General features: G+C 47.9%; 2 protein-coding genes across 2 annotated transcripts; one reads left to right on the top strand and one right to left on the bottom strand.

Annotated features, from left to right (window-relative positions):
* Nucleotides 1-13,816: 13,816 nt before the first annotated feature.
* On the top strand, nucleotides 13,817-15,088 carry UCRPA7_6998 (hypothetical protein; the record flags this gene model as incomplete). Its single annotated transcript, XM_007919533.1, has 5 exons — nucleotides 13,817-13,822; nucleotides 14,408-14,490; nucleotides 14,792-14,836; nucleotides 14,887-14,913; nucleotides 14,962-15,088. 5 exons carry the CDS (start codon nucleotides 13,817-13,819, stop codon nucleotides 15,086-15,088), a joined length of 288 nt encoding a protein of 95 aa, XP_007917724.1.
* Nucleotides 15,089-17,733: 2,645 nt separating this feature from the next.
* On the bottom strand, nucleotides 17,734-19,047 carry UCRPA7_6997 (hypothetical protein; the record flags this gene model as incomplete). The annotated part of the gene is made up of 1 exon (XM_007919532.1): nucleotides 17,734-19,047. The coding sequence occupies one exon, from the start codon at nucleotides 19,045-19,047 to the stop codon at nucleotides 17,734-17,736; it is 1,314 nt and encodes a 437-aa protein (XP_007917723.1).
* Nucleotides 19,048-20,582: the final 1,535 nt, after the last annotated feature.

Below are 20,582 nucleotides of genomic sequence, written 5' to 3'. Positions count from 1 at the left end.
CGAAGATCTTCACTTTCGAGGTAAATACGTAAGCTGCGAAGGTTGGTTAGACTACATAGGGTGCGGCAAAGATTCTCCCACGGATTGTTGCCCGCTGTGACCGGAAACCCCGCGATCTGGGGCTGTAGACCATCTTGAGGGCCGGGAAAGTAGAGTTCCGTTATGATAGGCTTGACACGGATAGAGAGCTCAACGAATTGGACTCGGTTAGCCGGTTGCGAGGAGAGGAAATCCCTGGCGGTCATTGTATCAAAGAAACAGAATGTGATAGTTTCAAACAATGACTCTGTGATCTCGAGGTATCTATACAAACATAAGTACGAGGTTGAGTATGTATGACGACGCTCACGAAACTTACAATCGTTTACACCCCTGCGAGACGGGTACTAATGCTAGAGGAGTCGTGTTTCTGGTATGCTCAAAGTCCCGATATACCGGTTGATCGTCTTCAGTCTCCTCAATTTCACCACATCTCCAGTGGGTGTTCCATTCAGATTTTAGTCTTGCATTCCAAATTACTCTCTCGTCGCTGAGCATATCCATGAATTTGTCGAAGCGCACATCCTCAGCATCTGGATCTGTGATGCAGCGGCACGTTGAAAACTTTCTGTCACTTTTGAAACGAAATATGTGCTGCCGAAATCCGGATGACCTCCAGAGTTCCTCATATATCATCTTCCGGATCTCTAGCGGCAGCATAGACAGGAAAGGCGACGCCTGTTGAGGATCGGCTGTTTTCGCGAAGTCATCCCTCTTGATGATATCGGATGGAGACCCATGCTGGCCAGACATGTTGCGGTTGCTACAGATCAAATGATCGAATTATCTTAGTGATGAATATATGGAGCCAGGAAGCCGATAATTAGTATGCTCGCGATGTGCTAAGAGAGTTGTATGTTGTTGAAGGCGTTTATGAAGGAGATGCGGTGATAGCGGGGTTAGTGTAGAGTGCGAGGAATGGAGGGGCTCTTCAAATCCTCAGTGGTGAGCGCGGTAGCATAGGATCCGATGCACTGGTAACACAGCGCCTTTGGTGCCCAGACAAAATGCTGATGCCTTGCAGGCGACGACGCGTCGTCCAGGCACGCAAATAGCGTACTCAAGACTCTTGCCCTCTTCGGTTCAGACGGTCGTGTGCTTCACATGAATGAGGGCAAGCTCCTGGATTCCATGTGTTCAATGCACCACCTACTTGGCTAGTAGATAGTGTCGGTGCCAATCACCCGCAATCAACAGCCTCGGATCACGTCTCTGGCGCAGCAGGCAGTAGCACTACAACGACCCATTTTGTGGTGCCGTTGCCATCCTTCAATGGCGTCCAGTAACTAGTCAGCTTTGTGCTTTCGCCATCGTCTCTGCAGCTGGCAGTCTCCTGCGAATGAGACGCTTCCGTGGTGAAGATATTCCAATTGCTAAGCGATGTCATGCCAGGCTTTCGGTGCCTTCCGCTTGGACCGCTGTCACTTGTCAGATGTCTGATTGTGACATCAAAATTGGCCGATTTCCCGTCTATTAGCTGGTCCCGCACGATTGTTCTGATTGATTTAGCACCAGAGCAAGGGCTGGCAACATCCTGCAGGAGTTCAAAGACGTCACGGTGAAGCACCTCGTGCTGTCCTAGGCCAAACTGCTTCAGAGTCTCGCTGGAGCAGAAAGCCACCGGAAACCTGCAGCTTGCGTCTTTTCTCGCCGTGGAAGTTCTCGGCTTCCCCGAGAGGAACTGAAGGACCATGTATTGCGAGTAAGGTGAAGGAACGCTGTCCTGTGCTGGTAGCATGCCTGATGTTTTTGTTGTTGACCAGGAGCCGCCTGAAACCCCGGTCACTAAGAGGTCGGGCTCACTCCGTGACATATTTGTCGTCATGGATACTGGGCTCAACAGAGCTTCATTGGCTGGCTGTTTTCGGAAGGTCTGGAGGAATTTGGTGCGGGATGATTTCTTTCGAAGCCGCTCCGGGCTGGCTGACCGGCGTGTGGAGCGTCGCTTTCCATCGCTCTCCGACTGCACAACGCACGACGCCTGAATACTGCCATCTCGAGATGCAGATGCAGAATCACGGCTTATTTTTGACGAAGTTAAGAGCTTTACAAGGTCGTCTCTAGTCTTGAACATCTCTGAAATATCGATCTGGCCACCCAAGTGATACTGTAAAACCCCGTCCGAGTCCACCAGGGGTGCGATGAAAAGCAAATTCCAGAAGCCATGCCCATCTTTACGATAGTTAAGCACCAGCTCAGAACTTGCCTCGCCTTTCAACAAGCCACCCCGAATACGAGTGATTGCCGCATATCTGGTATTGGAGCCCTGCAGAAATCGACAGTTCTGCGATAGAACTTCGCTCTGAGAGTAGCCGCTAAGATCCAAGAAACCATCAGAAACACAGACAATGTCATTGTCTGCACTATATGGGTTGGTAAGGCAGAAAGATTGACCTAAGCTACCAATCGTCAACATTCGAGCAGTCCGTTGATCCAATAAAGCGTGAGAGACCTGAGCTGTCAAGAATTTCGGATACAAGTCCTCTAGCAGGCATTGTTCGACGTATCTCCCAGCACTTCGAAAAACGCCATCAAGACAAGGCACTATTGAGCCTGATATTTGCTTCATGTCTGTGTTCAAGTCTTTCCAAGTCTCTGTTGGGAGATCTATCGGCGTGCTGGCTGCTATACCAACGAATGATGCCGATATTGCTGACAAGGTTGACGCCAGCATTCTAGTAGCCTGTGCGTATTCATGGACCTAGATCTGTTAGAAAGCATAAGCAAAATGAGCTCAGATGACTCACCTTCTGCAAAAATTCGATATCTCTAGCACTGCCATGGGGTTCGGCAAACACGCACAACCGGGACACCACAGCTGGATCTTGGAGCAATGCCTTGAACACATCTTTCCCAAGGATATTGAGAGAGGGAATCCTGTTTGAGATTTCGTCTTCCCGCGCAAACATATTTCCATTTCGCCTGGAAGAGTCGCTACCAATACTGTTCGGGGTGTTGGATCTCCACAAGATCGGTCTTGACTCGATAGAGATGGGGGATATCGGAGCTGTCGTGAAATCATAATCCGTGTATGAGCTTGAAAACGCCCCACTAGAATGATCTCTGAGGCAAGGATCGCTCTTGAGCCGTAGAAGCAACTTCTTTGGCCGATTTCGCGAACTGTGCAGGGCGCTCGGCGGCGGAAACAGCCCTGTAGTGAAATCCCCAGCTGCAATGCATGCATCAGAGCTGCTTACAGTAGGATATTCTGGCGGATGTCGGTTGCGACCCCAATCTTCCGCTGGGGGCAGTTTAGGATTGAAGGAACTTGCTGTCTTTGCTGGCATTTTGACCGCTCATTCCGCGTTACAAGATAGAGGACTGTCCAACATCATTTGAATGAAACACGACGGAGGGCAAGCGAGCATTGGAATGTCAACGATATATCCGCTTTATAGTATGAATCAGTTCTTAAGATCCAGTAGTCTAACAGGACTCAATTTGACAGGAACTGGCTCCAGCTCTTGAGGTGTTCAGTTCGTTGCCTGGTGTGCGATGTCATGGTCAAGGTCGTCTTGCACGCTAGGGATAGGCTAGCTGAACAAAACGAATGCGGGTGGGGAGAGCATGCACATCAAGTTAACATCGTGATGGAAAGACGAGGTTCCGCCGGGACATAAAAGCAAAGGTCTGCCTCTGCAAGCCACCAGAGAAGCAGGCAAGGTAACCTAGCAGGGCATTGAGTGGCTCGATCAGGGGTTTTACGACCCGAAATGCAGATGACCGAGACAAGCAAGACATCCCAGCCGTGCGAATGGTTCCCACATCTCAGCACTATTTTTAAGCCACCATCTCAGATTGCTTCTGCCAACCCTTTCGGCTGGGATGATGGCCTGGAGAGACAGCTGTCGCTAGATCTACGACTCACTTATCGTGCATGAGGTGACAGGGTGTGGAGCGTAGGTCGGCAAGTTCCAAGTGAAATGCTACGCTAATCGCCAGACTAACTAGGAACCCAGGGCGAGACATGCGTCACCCAAGGCTGAATCGCTCCACTGTTAAGGACACTCAGCTGAAACTAGTCACGGCCCGTCACGCAAATCCACGGCTAGCTGGCCTCCTAGCGCTGCTTCTGGAGGCAAAATCAACATTACGGGTGCTTGAATTACGATAATTTCCGAGTGCCTGGGATGAGGCTCGATGTCCGTGAGCCTGCTGAACATAAGCAAGCTCTTCCGCGTCAGCCAAGTGTCGGACGAAACTAACAAAAGAAAAATAGATCCTTGTAATGCAGAAGAAGATGAATTTGTCCTGAGTTGATCGCGTTCGAACAGTGCGAATCAACACCTCTCATTTCATCATTAAAAGGCAACCCTAGTGAATCGAGGATACTGTCACCTGGGGTCGATTATAGAAACGGCATTCAAAACTGTTCCCGTCCACCAATATCGTGTGTCTATCAAGGGACTGACTACTTTCAATACACTATTCCAGGCTGCGGAGCTGGTCAAATTTAGCCGACATGGCTGACTTGAATGTCATGTGGAGAAGCCTGTAAATAATTGCCCCGGATAATCCCAATTGAAGGCGAGCATCATGTCCGGTTGGATAGATTTCATGGAATCTACCACCAATGTAACTAGCCAAGACACTCATGATATGAATGTTCTATCAGCCGTCTGAAGGATGGAAATACTGAAGTCGGGGTCTTAAGGATATTCTTGAAAGCTCAACTTCCACATAAGTGATCACAATCGGCCAGATCTTTTCATCACGTTGAAGCTGGTGTTAGAACTATTCCAAGAAATGCAAGCTCTAAGCGTCTTACTTCCTTTGGTATGGGTGGTAACCAAAGCAGCCTTGGGAGCGTCTGTCGATGGGTTATCTGAGGTGATGGCGCGCCAATCAGGTGCTACTATCACCGTGGACTCGGCAAAGACATACCAGACAATGGATGGATTTGGCATGTCTGAGGCGTTTCAGCGCGCAGTACAAATGAGTAAGCTACCTGAGACAGAACAACGTAGGGCGCTAGACTTGCTTTTCTCTACCACCAATGGCGCCGGCTTGACCATTCTCCGTAACGGCATTGGCTCATCTCCAGACATGAGCTCTGATCACATGGTCTCTATCGCCCCAAAAAGCCCTGGTACCCCAAGTAAGCCATTAACGTTTGCATGGGATGGATCGGACAACAAACAACTATGGGTTTCCCAAGAGGCTGTTCACACGTACGGTGTGAAGACTATCTATGCCGACGCCTGGAGTGCACCTGGTTACATGAAGACAAATGGCAATGACGCGAATGGCGGGAGCCTCTGCGGTGTGAGCGGTGCAAGTTGCTCCAGTGGAGATTGGAAGCAAGCCTACGCCGATTATTTGGTCCGGTGGGAAATGCCAAACATGCTGCTCGAGATACAAGACTAATTCGAGGACAGATACGTCCAGTACTACCTTGAATCGAATGTGACGATCACTCATCTTGGATTCCTCAACGAGCCTGAGTTAACGTGAGTAAACAGACATGGCTCTGGAGACAAGGCGCTGATGACTCGCCATAGCACGTCCTACGCTTCGATGCGATCAAACGGGCAACAAGCAGCGGATTTCATCAAGGTACTTGGCCCGACTTTAGAGAAGGCAAACTTGAGTTATGTACAAATTGCCTGCTGTGACGCTGAAGGGTGGAGCTCACAATCCGGAATGTTAAGCTCTTTGCGGTCGGTAGACAATTACCTTCGCATTATTACCTCACATTCCTACACGTCTTCGCCTGGCTCGCCTATGAATACACCTCATCATGTCTGGCAGACAGAAGCCGCGGATTTGAATGGCAACTGGCAACCCGCATGGTATAGTAGCGGAGGAGCTGGCGAAGGGATGACATGGGCCAATAACATCTACCAGGCAATTGTCAATGCTAATTGCTCGGCTTATCTTTATTGGGTCGGGATTCAAGGCGGAAATACAAATTCAAAACTGATCCGAATCAATGGAGACAAAGTGGAGCCTTCGAAGAGACTGTGGGCGTTTGGAAATTGGAGTCGAGGTGTAAGACCTGGAGCAGTAAGATTGGGAACATCCGGAAGCACCTCCAACCTGAGAACCAGTGCCTTCAAAAATGTCGATGGGTCGGTGGCCGTTCAATTCATCAACAGCGGGAGTAGTGCTTCAGCTGTCAACGTGAAAGTTAACGGCGGCACTGTTACTTCAGCAAAGGCTTGGGTGACAGATAACACAAGGGATATTGTTGCCCTAGATGCTTCGGTTAGCAGCGGTGTGGGATCTGTCAATGTGCCGAGTCGGTCAATGGTAACAGTATTGTTGTCAGGAGATTCGGCAGCCCCAGCATTGTTGTAATACTTAATGATGATGAAATAAGACACAGCTTCTCGTTTCTACCGAGCAAGCAAGTGATCGGTTAAAAGAGTGTTCTGATTAAGACCTTTACTAGGACAAAATAAATTTGACATAACGCGATCAAATTATTTACTTAGCTGTCCATTATGAACCTTTTTCTTTTTCTTTTGGCGGTATTTCTCTTCCATCTTTTCAGTAGCTTTTCTTGCTAGTTTTCTAACCGATTTGGCAGCCTCAATCAATTTGAATGGTGACATTACCACAGTTACGAGGAATATTCTCGTAGATCTCCAATCGCCCATTTTATACATATTCTCCCGTGGTAAGCACGATTGCCTATCATGGACCCAGCATCAAACTACGGCCTTGATCATGATTGTTACATAAATCATGGCAGTGGTCAGGCATGTGATAGGTAGAGGATGTCCTTGGAATATGCAGAGCTAACCGAAACAAGATTCTCGGCGTTCGGGATGGAAGGTACGCTCAACATACTACTTCGTATGCCCCAGCAAATCATCATCAAGAACATGACATAATCTAGTTCAGAAGTAGACAATTTGACTCGTCACGTCTAAATACCCAGAGTTAAGTCCGGGACTGTCAATCACTTCGACGAAAGGCGCCCAATCCTTTGACGATATTATTCGATGTCTTATGTTGGTATGACTAAGTGCACTCACGGGACGGTGGGTGATCGGCTTTTGTTCACTAAGCTGAGACGATGCATATAAAACCGATCCCTACTTCATTGAACATGAACTCTGCTGGATAATCCTGCATTTAAATTCTCTGCTTAACAATGATTGATTTTCTGCTCAATGAAAGGCAGAGGGGTTTGCGCAAGTCTGCACAGGCTTTTGCGCGAACTGTTCTAGCTGGTGGCCCTGAGATCTACACCTCTTATTCCAACCAATTTTCACGATTTCAAGCTACCAAGCCCCTTTATCAAGCGGCAGTGACCGGCGGTCTCATCAAAGGTCAAATACCTACTGCATTAGGTGGATCTTCTGAGCATTTAGTTGATGCAGCAATCGTGGTCGAGGAACTGTATGCCGTTGAGCCAGCGGCATCGTTGACCATTCTCGGGACAGGACTAGGTTTGACACCTCTCATCCTAGCCGGGAGCGCAGAGCAGCAGGAAAGACTACTGAAACCATTTCTGAGCGGAACTGGGGAGCCCTTGGCCAGTTTTGTACACTCTGAGCCTACTGGTACGGCAAATTGGCTGGAAAAGCGGGCAGCCGGATTGCAAACAACGGCACGAAGGGTTGGGGATGAGTGGTTGATTAATGGAGAAAAGGTACACAACATACTACAACACATTGTTGCGAAAAGAAGAAACTAATTATAAGAGCCAGTTGTGGTCGACTAATAGCGGAGGTTGGGATGACAAAGGAGCGGATTTGCAATGCGTTGTGTGCCGGCTGGTTGAAAGACCTGGCGCACCGCAGGACCCTTCAATGGATCCAGCATCATTGATACTAATTCTTTTAGTGACAAGGGATGACATTGCTGCGAATGATTCCAAAGCCTTCGAAGTCATTGGCCACCCAGAGCTTCCGGGCCATATCGCAGCTACCAGCCCACATTCTCGCTTTACTGACCTTCGAGTCCCGCACCGCAACTTACTTGCTGCTCCAGGGAAAGGCGCGCATATTGTTGAAATTACTTTCGGATCTTCCGCAGCCTTGGTCGGGGCAATGTCAGTTGGAATTATGCGCGCAACATTTGAGGCAGCTCTTGCATTCTCTAAGCAGGAGTCTCGTGGTGGGACTATTCCCATCATTGAACGACAAAGTGTCGCCAACTTACTTGTCAACATCAAGATGCGCATCGAAGCTTCTCGGCTACTCAGTTGGAAAGGACTGCACGTTATCGAAAATGGTCCTGGAAACTGGGAAGCGCGCTTGGAATTAGCTCTAGAAGCAAAGGTTTTTGCTTCAGAAGCTGCAGCCCTAAGCGTTATGGATGCAATGAACGCTGTTGGAATAAAGGCATACGATAAGGCCCAGCCGTTTTCAAGGCTGCTCAATGATGCAATCTGTTTACCTTTGTTTGATGGTGGAAATATCGGTGTCCGCAGACAGCAACTTAGCCGCATCTTTACGAATACTGACTATAAGCCATGGGATGCGACTTACGGATCGGCACTGGATTGAACAAATATATATCGGACTGCTAGTTTAAACGTCTCCGCTTCTACATTGGAAAATGAGGGCAGGAGGTCGGAATGTGCTGCAAAGAAATAGATGTTTCATTTCAGCCAATTCAAATTAAACGATATAGATTTCTTTAATTTTTTGATCAGATTTGGCTTAGATTACTCTGTCTAGTGTACCATAAGATATATAATGAGGTACGATACTACCATCTCTCTTCACGGTAACTAATTTAATAGAGTAAAATAGTCTTAATCAATAGTCCTCTTTTTGATGTATAGTAATTGTAGGCTTTTCTGACAGGACTAACTGATAGCAGTGAAGAGGCTTCCACAACAATCAGTCTCAGGTCCCTGATGGCTATGAAGAGAACGTGACTACGAGCTGCAGACAGGTGGTACTGGTATGTAAGTCCTGTTAGTTAAGCCATACACCACACTTCAGTTTCACAATCCACAACGCAAAAAGGCTCCTTTAAGGCCATGCCCAGGGCCACACGGATTTCTTCAAATTATAGAACCCCGCCCTCTCAGCACCGAAAAGATCCTTACAAAAAGGTCGCTTCTTGCAGCCCGAAGCTCTCACTCCCTCTCCACTATCTTGATCTTACTTGATTTTTGTACAACGTGAAATGTAAGAAAGTACAGCTTGGTAGAGCGATGCCTACCTCATTCAACGTGGTATGAACAGAGTTAGCAGAATGAAAGCACAATGACAGCTCCAGTTCCGGCGAGGCTTGTAAGTTATGGTGCGCATTGATTGAAGACAAGTCTATATATATATTGTACTTTAGTTTATATCAGTTGCCTTTGCAAAGGAGTATTATGAACCAGAACAGCCTCGTCTCATCACGTCGGAGAGGTCTCTTCTTACCAGCCAGACAACCAGTTCGGCTCCGAGTTGAGCATGAATTCGCCTTGTGCGAGTGTGAGGAGCCAGTAAAAGTCACCAAGACACAACTCGCTATCGAGAATTTATAGGGAAAGGAAGACGCACTTGCGAGCACCAACACACTCAAAGCACATACCGGCATTTCCCATATATATGATCTGATCGTCAAGGAAGTTTCGAATCGGAGAAAGCATCAAAAGGGTGGGCCCTCGGAAGCAGGGCCAAGTCGCAAAGTCCGAGATTCCCAGAAGTGGAAAGCGGGTGTGGTGTATTTGAGAACTAGGTGCATTTGGGTAACGTAAACGGAGCGTTGTGATTGGCCAGCCTGCGGAAGGTGGCTGATGCCAACGGCTCAACGCCCAGCCCTGCAAAGATGATCCTCCCACTGGTACGATCCAGTAGAGCGATTGAGTTATTAAAGTACCGGCAACGTGCCTATCAAATCAGGCATTTCTAGATGGATTTGCATGATGTGGCCTGGATGCTTTTCGCAGAATCTGCCGTAGTACCTGAGTACCTCTCCTATGAGTGCCAACTTAGTATGATGATTGGACAAAACATGAGGCGCATTCACGACACATAGGGGGCTAATTATGTCGGGCGCTCGCTCCTCCTGAGGCTTAAAACACGGTTTGCCACCTTGGAGTTAATGGTCTCAGATGGATCTAAGTGCCAGACGTCCGCCTCAACCCAAGTGATTTCACACAACATACACTCTTTCCAACAATTGTTCGTCATTGCACGCTCCGACTCGCCTGCTGGCCTGCCCTGCATCCACGATGAGATTGTGGAAGGTTCAACCAATCTCCAAAGTATCGCTGGTAGTGTTGGGAATCTGCATTCAGCATTGCCATTGTCTACCTGATGCTCCGTCAGCTCAGAACTTTCGTCGGCGATCGTTGCAGTCAGGTGCGACATCTATTAGTCTGTAGATCACGTTCATGGCTAATGGGAATAAATATGCAGTAGCTACATTAGGCAACTACCTATATATCGACGGCGGAGAAGTCGCTCAATACGTGGATGGCGTAGCCGATGGCGCTCGGCAAAGTTCGTATTACCATTCCAATTTCTGAAGATTCAGACTGCCAACATTAAAAAAGTAGAATCTCAAGCCACTTCTGCTAACTATTTGCAATGATCAGACAACAGCACACTATCCCTTGCTCTGGACATTCCATGGACCCCCTCAAATATCTCCATCAACGCCATCCCTAAAGGGTCCACGCCAATAACCAAAAACCCAGCCTTGTGGCCAGACACGAACTCGGGGGTGATGTATGCATGGGGTGGCGAGGGCTTCGGCAGTGCACCATCGAGTGTTCACCTTTGGAGATTCACGCCAGACGGAAGAGGAAATGGCTCGTGGATAGCAAACCGTGAACCTGGCGACGGTATTCATCCCGCAACCTCTGGCACCTCAGTTGTTTGCGCCGGGCGGGGATTTAACCTAGGTGGCTTTAGAACGGGTTGGACGGAGCAGGCGTTCAGCAACGGCATCGCGCTACCTGGGATGCTCATTTATGACATCGAGTCTGGTACGTGGGAGAATGTGACTGCGCCTGCGCCCTACTCCCCACATAAGCAAGGTCAAGCTGTATGCCTGCCCTTCGGGGCTCAAGGATTGGTAAGTTTTCTTGGGGGTGCTCGGACGGAATTCGCATATAAGAACGAATCAGAATATCCATCTTTTGACAATATCACGTTCTACGATCCAAGTACAAAGGAGTGGTTTTGGCAAACGGCGAGAGGCGATATTCCTGAGCCGAGAAAGAGATTCTGCGCAGTCGGAGCCTCTGGAACGAACGGTACTTATGAAGTGTGAGTTCTGTGTCTGGTGCTAGACTTCGGCATATATGGCAATCCCTTTCTGACAAGTACTATTCACAGCTTCGTATATGGCGGGATGACCCAATCCAAGAAGGTCTTGAGCGATGTTCATGTTCTATCTATTCCAGCGTTCCAATGGTTCCTTCCATCTACCGACAACACCCCTCGCCTTGACCAAAGGTGTGCCGTAGCCGGTAATAGACACATGATCTCCGTCGGTGGTCACCAGAAGACCGATGATCCAGGGCCAGGGGATCTTAATGACGCTAATCAGGATCCATGGCCGCAAGGTTTAGGCGTGTTCGACATGTCGGCGCTCATTTGGACAAACGAATATGATCCAGCCGCACCAGTATATGACTCGGCAACTGATATAAAGAGTTGGTACAGCAACAATGACCTTAGCTCTGTTCCCTGGAGTAATGAACAGGTGAAGAGCATGTTTTACAATGGTGAGCATCCCCGCTTTTGCGTGCTCTACTGCCGTACTTAGTGATATTAATAAACCTTCAGCTGCTTCCACTGAATCAGCAACGCCACAAGAAACAAAGCCGCCTTCAAAATCTACCCCTGTTGGCCCGATAGTCGGTGGCGTGGTTGGCGGTGTTGCTCTGGCGGCTCTGGCTGGCGGAATTTATTTATTGCGTCGGCGCCGTGCCAAACGGCGTATGCTATCGGAGCTGGAGACGCATCCATCTGGACATGATGTACAGAAGGGACCATCAGAGCTCAACTCGGAAAATCAATTGGCTATACCTGCTCAGGAAATGCCGGTGCTGATGGAAGAGCCGAATGCAAAATATTTGTCGGTGGAGCATCGTTCAGAGCTGGCGACGGTGAACGGCTACCATGAGTTACCGCAGTCATAGGAGGATATTTAGACAGAACATATGATACCTACAATATACTAATTAGAGGATTATCACGATCTAGGCAATAGAATTTATATGATAGCTGAGATTTCTGTTCACCCAAAGTGGCTCCACCTGAAAAGTGTGCCAAGGTGCCTTGGGCGAGCCCGCTCCGTAAGTTTGTCATAATGTAATGCCATCATACCAGTGTCCTACAAAAAATAGAATGGGATGGTCGCTCACATGGTTTTGATATGCAGCTATCACACCAATTTCTAGATCATTTTCCGTAGGTATGAATCCCATTGGCGCTCTGACTGGTTGGTGTACCGGAATATTTTCTCCTTTTTGTACGATGGTCACGAATCTTATGGTAACTTTTGCATCTCATCGGCATTGGGCTTGGTGAGAGTTTATATGCCTGGGAATTTGTGTTAAGTTTTAAGTTCAATTCGAGGCTGTAGCAAAGGTCAAATTAACTGGTCATCAGACCACCGATGGCATCAAGACAATAACCGAGAACTAGGTAGTCCAGTAACTCATGCCAGGCATTATATGAACAGGAGACTTCGCTGTACAAATGAAATTTGAGTTCTGGCTTGCTTTGAGAACCAACCGCCCCGTTGGCTAAACGCGCTGGGGGAAACGGTTCTGATTAGGGTTTGTTCATAATTTGGCTCCAAAGCATGCATTTCAGGAATGTCAAAAAGGTGACTTCAAGGGAGTCGTGACTTCATTCTCTCAAAGTTATATGAACACCAGGCTATGAATAACGTAATTATGGTCTTCAAAAGATTGTCAGCTTGGTGTGGCGTTGAAGTTAGATGGCGAGGCTTCACCGTTATCTCGGACACCTAACTCAATGAATGCATGCTTTAGATTCACATGGACGAAAAAGTAGAAGCTTCCACAATGCCTCCTAAAACTGGGTAAATGATAGCCACATTTGATACTTACATCAAAGTCTAAACGGTCGCCAATCGCAACGAAATATGCAACTTGGTAGTCTAATGTATAAGACATTGTCTTCTTCTTAGCACTCCATCCTGGCCACGCGAGCTTTTCGGTCTTTTCCTTTCTGTTGGAGTGTTCTGCATTCGATAAACATGTACTCATATGGCCTTTTGGCACTACTAGGGACGGTTTGCAGTGTCACTGCCGCAAATTTCGCGCCAAATTCCATCGACGGTGATAACAGGATTCCGTCAACGGGGGATGCTGCAAGCTCACCTTGTTTATCCGCTACAGCTACTACACCTAGCAAATTTGTGACGGTCATCGAACCTAATCACCTGTGAGCAAGTCGACCTTAGCCCGACTCATAACCCTGCTTATAGTTCTGTAGTCTCAAACATGGTATCCAACCTCGAGCAGCAGTACAAGCTGCTACCGCAACAGTCACCGTCACGATCGGTGCTCGTCCGACCACGGTGGGATCTTTAGGATGCTGGTTCGAAGGAGTGAATGGCAGTGCTCTATCGGTGCCGCACATCGACAGGCGTCTAACCATCGACAGATGTCAATTTCGCTGTTTTGGATACTCATATTTTGGGGTCGAAAATGGCCGTCAATGTTATTGTGGCAACGCGATCCAAAACGGAGCTATCCCGGCAGACATGACTGGTTGTGATGTCCAGTGTGCCGGCAATAGGAACCAGGTTTGTGGCGGTGATGGCATGATTAATATTTACCAGGTGCAACAAGCCGCTTCTCCAGGACAACCGAGAATAGTCACGTATACATATGACGGTTGCTATACGGAGCCAGAGGGAGGAAGAGCCTTGACCAAGATATACACGTCTCTACAGCAGACACAGGACAAGTGCCTCAGGGATTGTGCTTATGGCGGGTATACCTATGCCGCCGTAGAGGATGGCACGGATTGCTGGTGTGGCAACAACCTTGCCGACGGCACGCAACGGGCTCGTGAAAGCGATTGTACGAGCCCCTGTAGCGGCGACTCATTCCAAAGCTGTGGCGGAACGCGCCGTTTCGCTTTATTCAAGTTCCTAGGGAGTAAGTTGATGCGAATTCTCTCTTACTCTCTCTCGTTTGACAGTTGTTGTTTGAAGCTCCGCCCCCAGAATCAACCCTGCTGCTCTCGTCAACGACATCGGAAACTAGCACAAGTGAGTTAGCTCCGTATCTCCCAGACTCTACGCCGTTTAACAAAGCGTGAACAGCGAGCACCAGCACGAGCTCTAGTTTGAGTTCAAGCACAATTACCACCTCAAGCACAAGCACCTCAAGCACAAGCACCTCAAGCTCGAGTACATCTAGCACAGAAACTAGTACTTCAAGTACCAGCACAACCACAGAGACTAGTACTAGCAGTTCGAGTACGAGCACAACCACCAGCAGCAGCACTTCAAGTACAAGCACGGAGACAAGTACAAGTACAAGTACAAGCACATCAAGTACTAGCACATCGAGCACATCAACCACTAGTACTACCAGTTCCTCAAGCACTTCAAGCTCTTCAAGTACTAGCACTAGCACAAGCACAAGCACCAGTACCTCTTCAAGTACTTCTACTTCTTCCAGCACTTCTACTTCTTCAAGTTCTTCAAGCACAAGTACGAGTACTAGTACAACAAGCACCAGCACCAGTACTAGTTCTGGTCAGTGGGCTTTTCTCACATTTTAAACTATTCTGCTTATTTGCTTTCTGTGGTTTCTCTTTGGCAGTTTATTTGAATTTCGCTAATTGGCTCTTAGTGTCTACTACTTCAACTTCAACATCAAGCTCGAGTTCAAGTTCAAGTGAGTATGCGGCTCGAGTAAACTTTACCCTTGACTAATTAAGGTATTAGGCTCAACAACCACAACTACCAGCACAAGTGAGTATCGCGCTGTCTCTTGCAATTTCTTTCATTGACAATAGATAGGCACAACCTCAACCTCAAGCTCAACGTCCACATCAACGACATCTACCACTACCAGCAGTACCACCACGGCTGCCAATCCTGTCGCTTTCAATTTGGCGCACGCGCCTACCCCAGAGCCGATGCTTAAATCTCAAGGATCTGGCTCTGATGCTAGCCGAGTCTTCTTAGATACACATCCTGTCGTGATTGCTGACATTCATGAGGGAACGTGGCCGCTGCCTGGATACAATGCCATTGTTTACGAGAGCTTGTCAGACGCAGACAAAGTGGCGGAGTTCTCTTCGCCCGGCCATGGCGGACATCAGTATGCTCGTAAGATTGACTTTAGTGGATCGGAAGGCCCTCAAAGCAGCTATTCCCTGATCATGGGGAGCCTTGCACTAAAGTCGTATGACGCGCAATGGGTCGCGAAGTTTCACGTCAAGTCAATTAAGAGCGATGGCTGTGCCCTGGAGCTAACAGCGCCGGACTACAACGAAAAGAAGATGCAAGCGGGACAGGAGGGCAGCTGGGAAGAGGTAGTGACGGACCCTTTCAGGCTGACAGCTACATCAAAATTGGAAGTCGCAATCTCGTGCCCAACTACAAACCAAGAAACGGGCGGTACGTTTTGGCTGGATGATGTGAGGCTCTATCAAGTAATGTAGTTCAAGGGTCTGTTTAGTGTGGAGTATAATTCCACCAGCTTCAATCCAAACCATCAATCGTATTACCACGCAGAGGCTATGCTAGCCAACATATTCTTCTGAAATACAAACTCCACTTCCTACTTATTCCCAAATGCGCCTTTGCTTAGTCGGCATGTCTGTTTTCTGTCCATGAGTACGAAGAAGTCACTTGGGGTCTTGATCAGATAACATATCAGTATGCTTGGCCTAGGGTGTACAAGATGACAGAACACGCAGGGCCGCTAGTATTAACAACCATCACGAGGTATACTGCTCTGTTTGGAGATGGAATTTGAACGAGTTTGTGTGACACGCAATGATTCACACGTATTTAGGCTGTCAAAGAATGCTGATTATGACCCAACTTTGAGTCCTAATAATGTCCTTGTTCAGTGTCAAACCGTGTGACGAACTGTTACAAATTGTAATGATTGCGTGTTTAGCACTTCTGTGACGATATCTTGTTGAAGCAATCAAGTACAAATATGAGGCTTAGATCCCGCTAATTTCTGAAGGCAAAGTCGTTGTTAATCACAGCAGACAGGCAGAAGGACCGTGACATATTGACTCAAAAATCATCATGTGTACAGCAAAAAAGTATGTGTTTCGTTGTCGATGTGAAAAAACTACTTGCCCACAACGGATTGCGAAAGACAAGATGGCTGGTCATTTCCTTGAAGCAGAAAGATGGTACAATTCGACGATGCCATGTGCTGAGTTTCTTGCAAGCGCCGACCTCAGTGATTTCATCAACCCTGACAAGAATGGAGCTCGAATCATGTTCGATTCGATGGGTGGTGAGCAAGGAGAAGCATACACGACGGTCATCACTAAGCTCAATTGTCCAAAGGGTCTGAAGTACGAGCAACAGGTTATTTTCCGAGCTCAGTTATGTGTTGACTGTCAACAAACTTGCAGAGGTCAGACTTGAAAACCCAAAAGAGATTGTGCCGAACCAACTAAAGAATATTATGAAGTAAGATTGTGACATGAGTCATTGTTGAGCGAATTCATTGTTGCTAAGTTGCAGTTCGTCATTGTTCTAAACGAGCGAAAATATATTTGAGTTTTGTACAAAGTGCAACTCTGATGAGTGATGATATTCTTTAGAGATCTGGTGACTCTAAAGATCCTCGGTTTGCCGGCATGAGAGACGCGACTTGACAAGGTCTCGAAATATCTTTACTTACATCTTGAAACACCACGAACATGGTACAGTACATGTCGAAAAACAGATTACCGACGTGAGTGGGAAGGGAGCTGCAAAAACGAGATCTGATCATTTTGCAGTACCGTCGCGCAAATGTTTATTCAACAGCCCATTAAATATCCTTGTAAAAACTCTACCCAGTAGAAAATTAAGCTACTTGGAGCTGAAACTGATGGACCAAACATACGAGTGTGGAAACTAGATCAAGCAGTAATAATGTAGGGTTGATAACCTAAAGTATTGTGACTAGAATCATTTTCAAGGCAGGCACCATTGTTCGCTGTTGAGAAGTGACATCATTGCCTAGCAAGCTTAGCAGGTCAAGAGAACAGGGAGAGAATTGAGAGAATTATTAGTCATTATTCGTGTCATAGCTTGTCAACAGACCATCGAATGCTGCCTAGGATTCGTGGATTCGTGAAGTCCTCCTTAGTCGTACATAATCCAATCTGATTCCACTGTCCGCCCATTGACAGGCAAGTGTCACTGTCCTTGCCCTCTAGTTTTGCCCTGAATCTGCTATCCCACAGTCGTAGCAATGCACTTTACTCAGCTGAATCTCTCCTCGAAGACATGCTGGTAAAGCGGGGAGCCAAGTCCTTTCTTGCGTCGTCATTTCGGCATTTATATCGTACAATAACGTAACCATCCACATTCCCTAAACAAATCAAGCCGATGCGGAACATCTATCATGTGGATTCGTTGGCGACGAAGGCTTGTCGAGCTTTCTCACCACGTGACGTCGTCTCGTAAGGTCAAGTGAACAATAATCTGGTAGCAACCCCACAAATTGCCAGGGCTCCCTAGGTAGGTCAATGGTTGTATGTTGAAGGGTCCGGCAAGACAACCGCCGCTTCGTTTATAAGCCCGCGTTGATGCCAAACGGCCCAAGCCTTAGGGTCCCATGTTACTGTGAGATAGTGGGAGCTCATCTGTCGACTTCACAAGATATCTCACAAGCTCGTATCGGAGATCATCCTCTGCAGGATCAGACCGGGGACCGGAGAGGGACCAGTATTCGGGAACTCCATGGTACAGCTCTGAGCCACCGAATATCTCGTCCACCATGGCTTCCTCAAGATCCAAGTTGTTGCGGAGGTCGGGTAGAAGCTTGAGCCACGAGGTATTCTTGAGTGAGATGCTGTTCAAACTCAGTGTTCGAAGAGTGTCTTTGTGCAAGGTGAGGGTAGCCATCAATTCTTGTCTCGTGCACTCGATGTTCTGAAGGTTCAGCTCTTTCAAGTCCACCCATTTGTGGCCGGGGTCCAGAACATCTTCGAGGCCAGCAGGATAGAGATCGAACTTCTCATTGCGGAAGGTGAACAAGATAGAGAGCACTTGAAGACGAGGCAAGGCGGCTAAGAAGTAACGCAGCAATCCCTTCTTCATGACGACGCGGCAGTCGGGAACCTCGGACCCCAGGATCCTGTCGTCATCGTGGCCTGTGTCGATTAAGCCTGTGTCGATCTCAAGTTTGAGGCTTGAAAGGTTGCAGCAAACATTCAGGAGTTGTTTGAACTCGATTGGGTTTCTGTCGAAAAACTCCCAACTGATAACGCCTGCATTCAGACGCTGCAGCTTATGGTCGAGACCCTGTAAGCCGTGGATCAGAGCCTCTAAGTGTCTACAACCATCAGGTTTGAGATGCTTTGAGAGTTCAACAAGACAGTTGGCAAAGGGAGTTTTTGTATCGCGGCCTGCACAATAAGTTATACCACCTGACATTGTGACCTCCTCCAGACTCTTGAAGCTGGGTAGTGCTTTTGCCAGACATTCGAAGTCTAGGAACTTGGCCAGTGCCTCTTCCTGTTGGTTCACTGTCGGAATGTAGTTTTTGTAGTAGCAGACGGCGAGCTCTGATTTTGTGAGACGCTTCGAGACATACAGTGTCTTCCGCATCATCGCATATTCCTTGTCCATCTTCTCGGCCTGCCTGCGTGCCTGAACAAAGTCGTCTAGAATCATATCGGTGTTCATGAGGTTTGAGATGTATGTAAGCTGCTTGACATTCCTGGCCAAAATGGGAGAGTTGGCAATCTTCTGCAAAAAGGCAAGGTCTTCCTGGTGGAGATAGAAGGTTATCTTGGGAAAGGAGTGGCAGAGTGCGATCTTGTTGATCAAGCGACAGACCAGACGCACCTGGCGGGCCTCATGCGCGGTGAGATGGGAGCATACGCAATGCCACACCTCGGGAGGGAAGTCCACCATCGTGAAGCTGTCGTCGTTGTCGTCGTCGTTGTCGTCGTCAGTAGTCAGTCAGTCAACCGGTTTATTGTGATTTTCTTATGCGAAGTGCCCTTTTTTTCACGATGATCGACTACAAAAGACGCGTCTGCTTGTTGGTGGACGGGCGAGTGAGTGAGTGAGTAGGTCGCTACAGTAGACGAAAACAGGGCTCTTAGTGCGGGTGGTTTTTGTTGGCCCCCATTGTCCTGCGGAACTTGTGTGCTGGCTTTCGAAATAGGCAGGTACGATACCTAGGTAGGTATTGGCTATCTCAAGGCATCACTCAACTAAATCTCAGCCTTTAGACGACGAGGGCACCATGCTTGCTTTCATATCGCATTTTAATTTAGATGTAGCAATACTAATATCTTGACAGATCCCTTGACCATTGCTTGAAGCTTATAGCACAGCTCCTGTTTGTTGAACGTGAACCTTAGGGGCTCAGCCCATCCCCTATCACAGCAGCCCATGAAATCTCAAATCCCCAGCCGGCCGTCCCAAGCTTGAAATTTGTGTAAGTTGTTTTCAAAGGTATTAAGTCTGAGAGCTGGCAAACATCAACTGTGTGATTGCCTTAACCTTCTTAATATTTTCATTTCCCGAACTTTGAGCTGCATCATGGGCCATCCGGTAGACATGGAGTGCCTCAGTGAATAAGGGCCGGCGGTCGCTCCAGCCCGTGACCTTGCGTATCTTCTCAGAACTCGTCCACTGTGGAAAGTCTATGAAGTGTCTTGGCCACGGCGATGGACCGTTCAAGTCTGTCTCGCTGATATACTTTATGCCCCCCATAATATTAAACTCGGCTACTAGGGACTTGGCGAGTTCGTCCAAGGTCTCATAACGTCGCGAAGACATGTTAAAAACCCCGCCCTCTATTTCTTCTCGTCTTGCATGTTCTGCAAGAGCAACGTAAGCGTCAGCGCAATCGTCGACATGTAAGGCATGAGTGATGGTATTGCCTGGTGAGGTAACGAGTAGTGGCTGCTTTGCCGCCGCAGTTGCTGCTGCCACGTCGAAGAAGACCCGATAGTAGCTCGATGAACGCCCATAAACGTTGGTCGGACGCACCAACACAGGCGCGAATGCGTCTTTGTGATCCAGTATCTTGATAGCGAGCCTGGCACGGTCGGCAACAAAGCCCGGCGCGTTGACAGGACTCTCTTCTGTATGAGGAGCTAGACCTGCGGCTCCGTCATAATGCGGACCGATCCCGTAGTCTTTGCAACCAGAAGTGAATATCAGCAATGTGCGAATACCGTTCGCCGCACTTGTTAATGATAATGCACGGATTAGCTTGACCGTGTTCTCATAATGAGGGATGTAATTTATAAAATCTTCTGTCGTTGAGATGATTGCGTCAAGTGTTTGCGGAAGTTGACTCTTGATTTCTTTATGAGAGTCGATATCATCGATGCTGCCGACGACTGGTGTAATTTCTTCTTGTTCTAGCACGCCAGCGGCTGAAGTAGATCGAATCAAGCCGTATGTAAGCCAACCAGCTCGAACGAATGCTC

The sequence above is a fragment of the Phaeoacremonium minimum genome, assembly GCF_000392275.1.
Source record: "Phaeoacremonium minimum UCRPA7 unplaced genomic scaffold PA7_03_scaffold_496, whole genome shotgun sequence".
In the NCBI taxonomy this organism is placed as follows: domain Eukaryota; kingdom Fungi; phylum Ascomycota; class Sordariomycetes; order Togniniales; family Togniniaceae; genus Phaeoacremonium; species Phaeoacremonium minimum.
The sequence above is the reverse complement of the archived record's forward strand: the minus strand, read 5'-3'. Positions and strand labels throughout refer to the sequence as shown.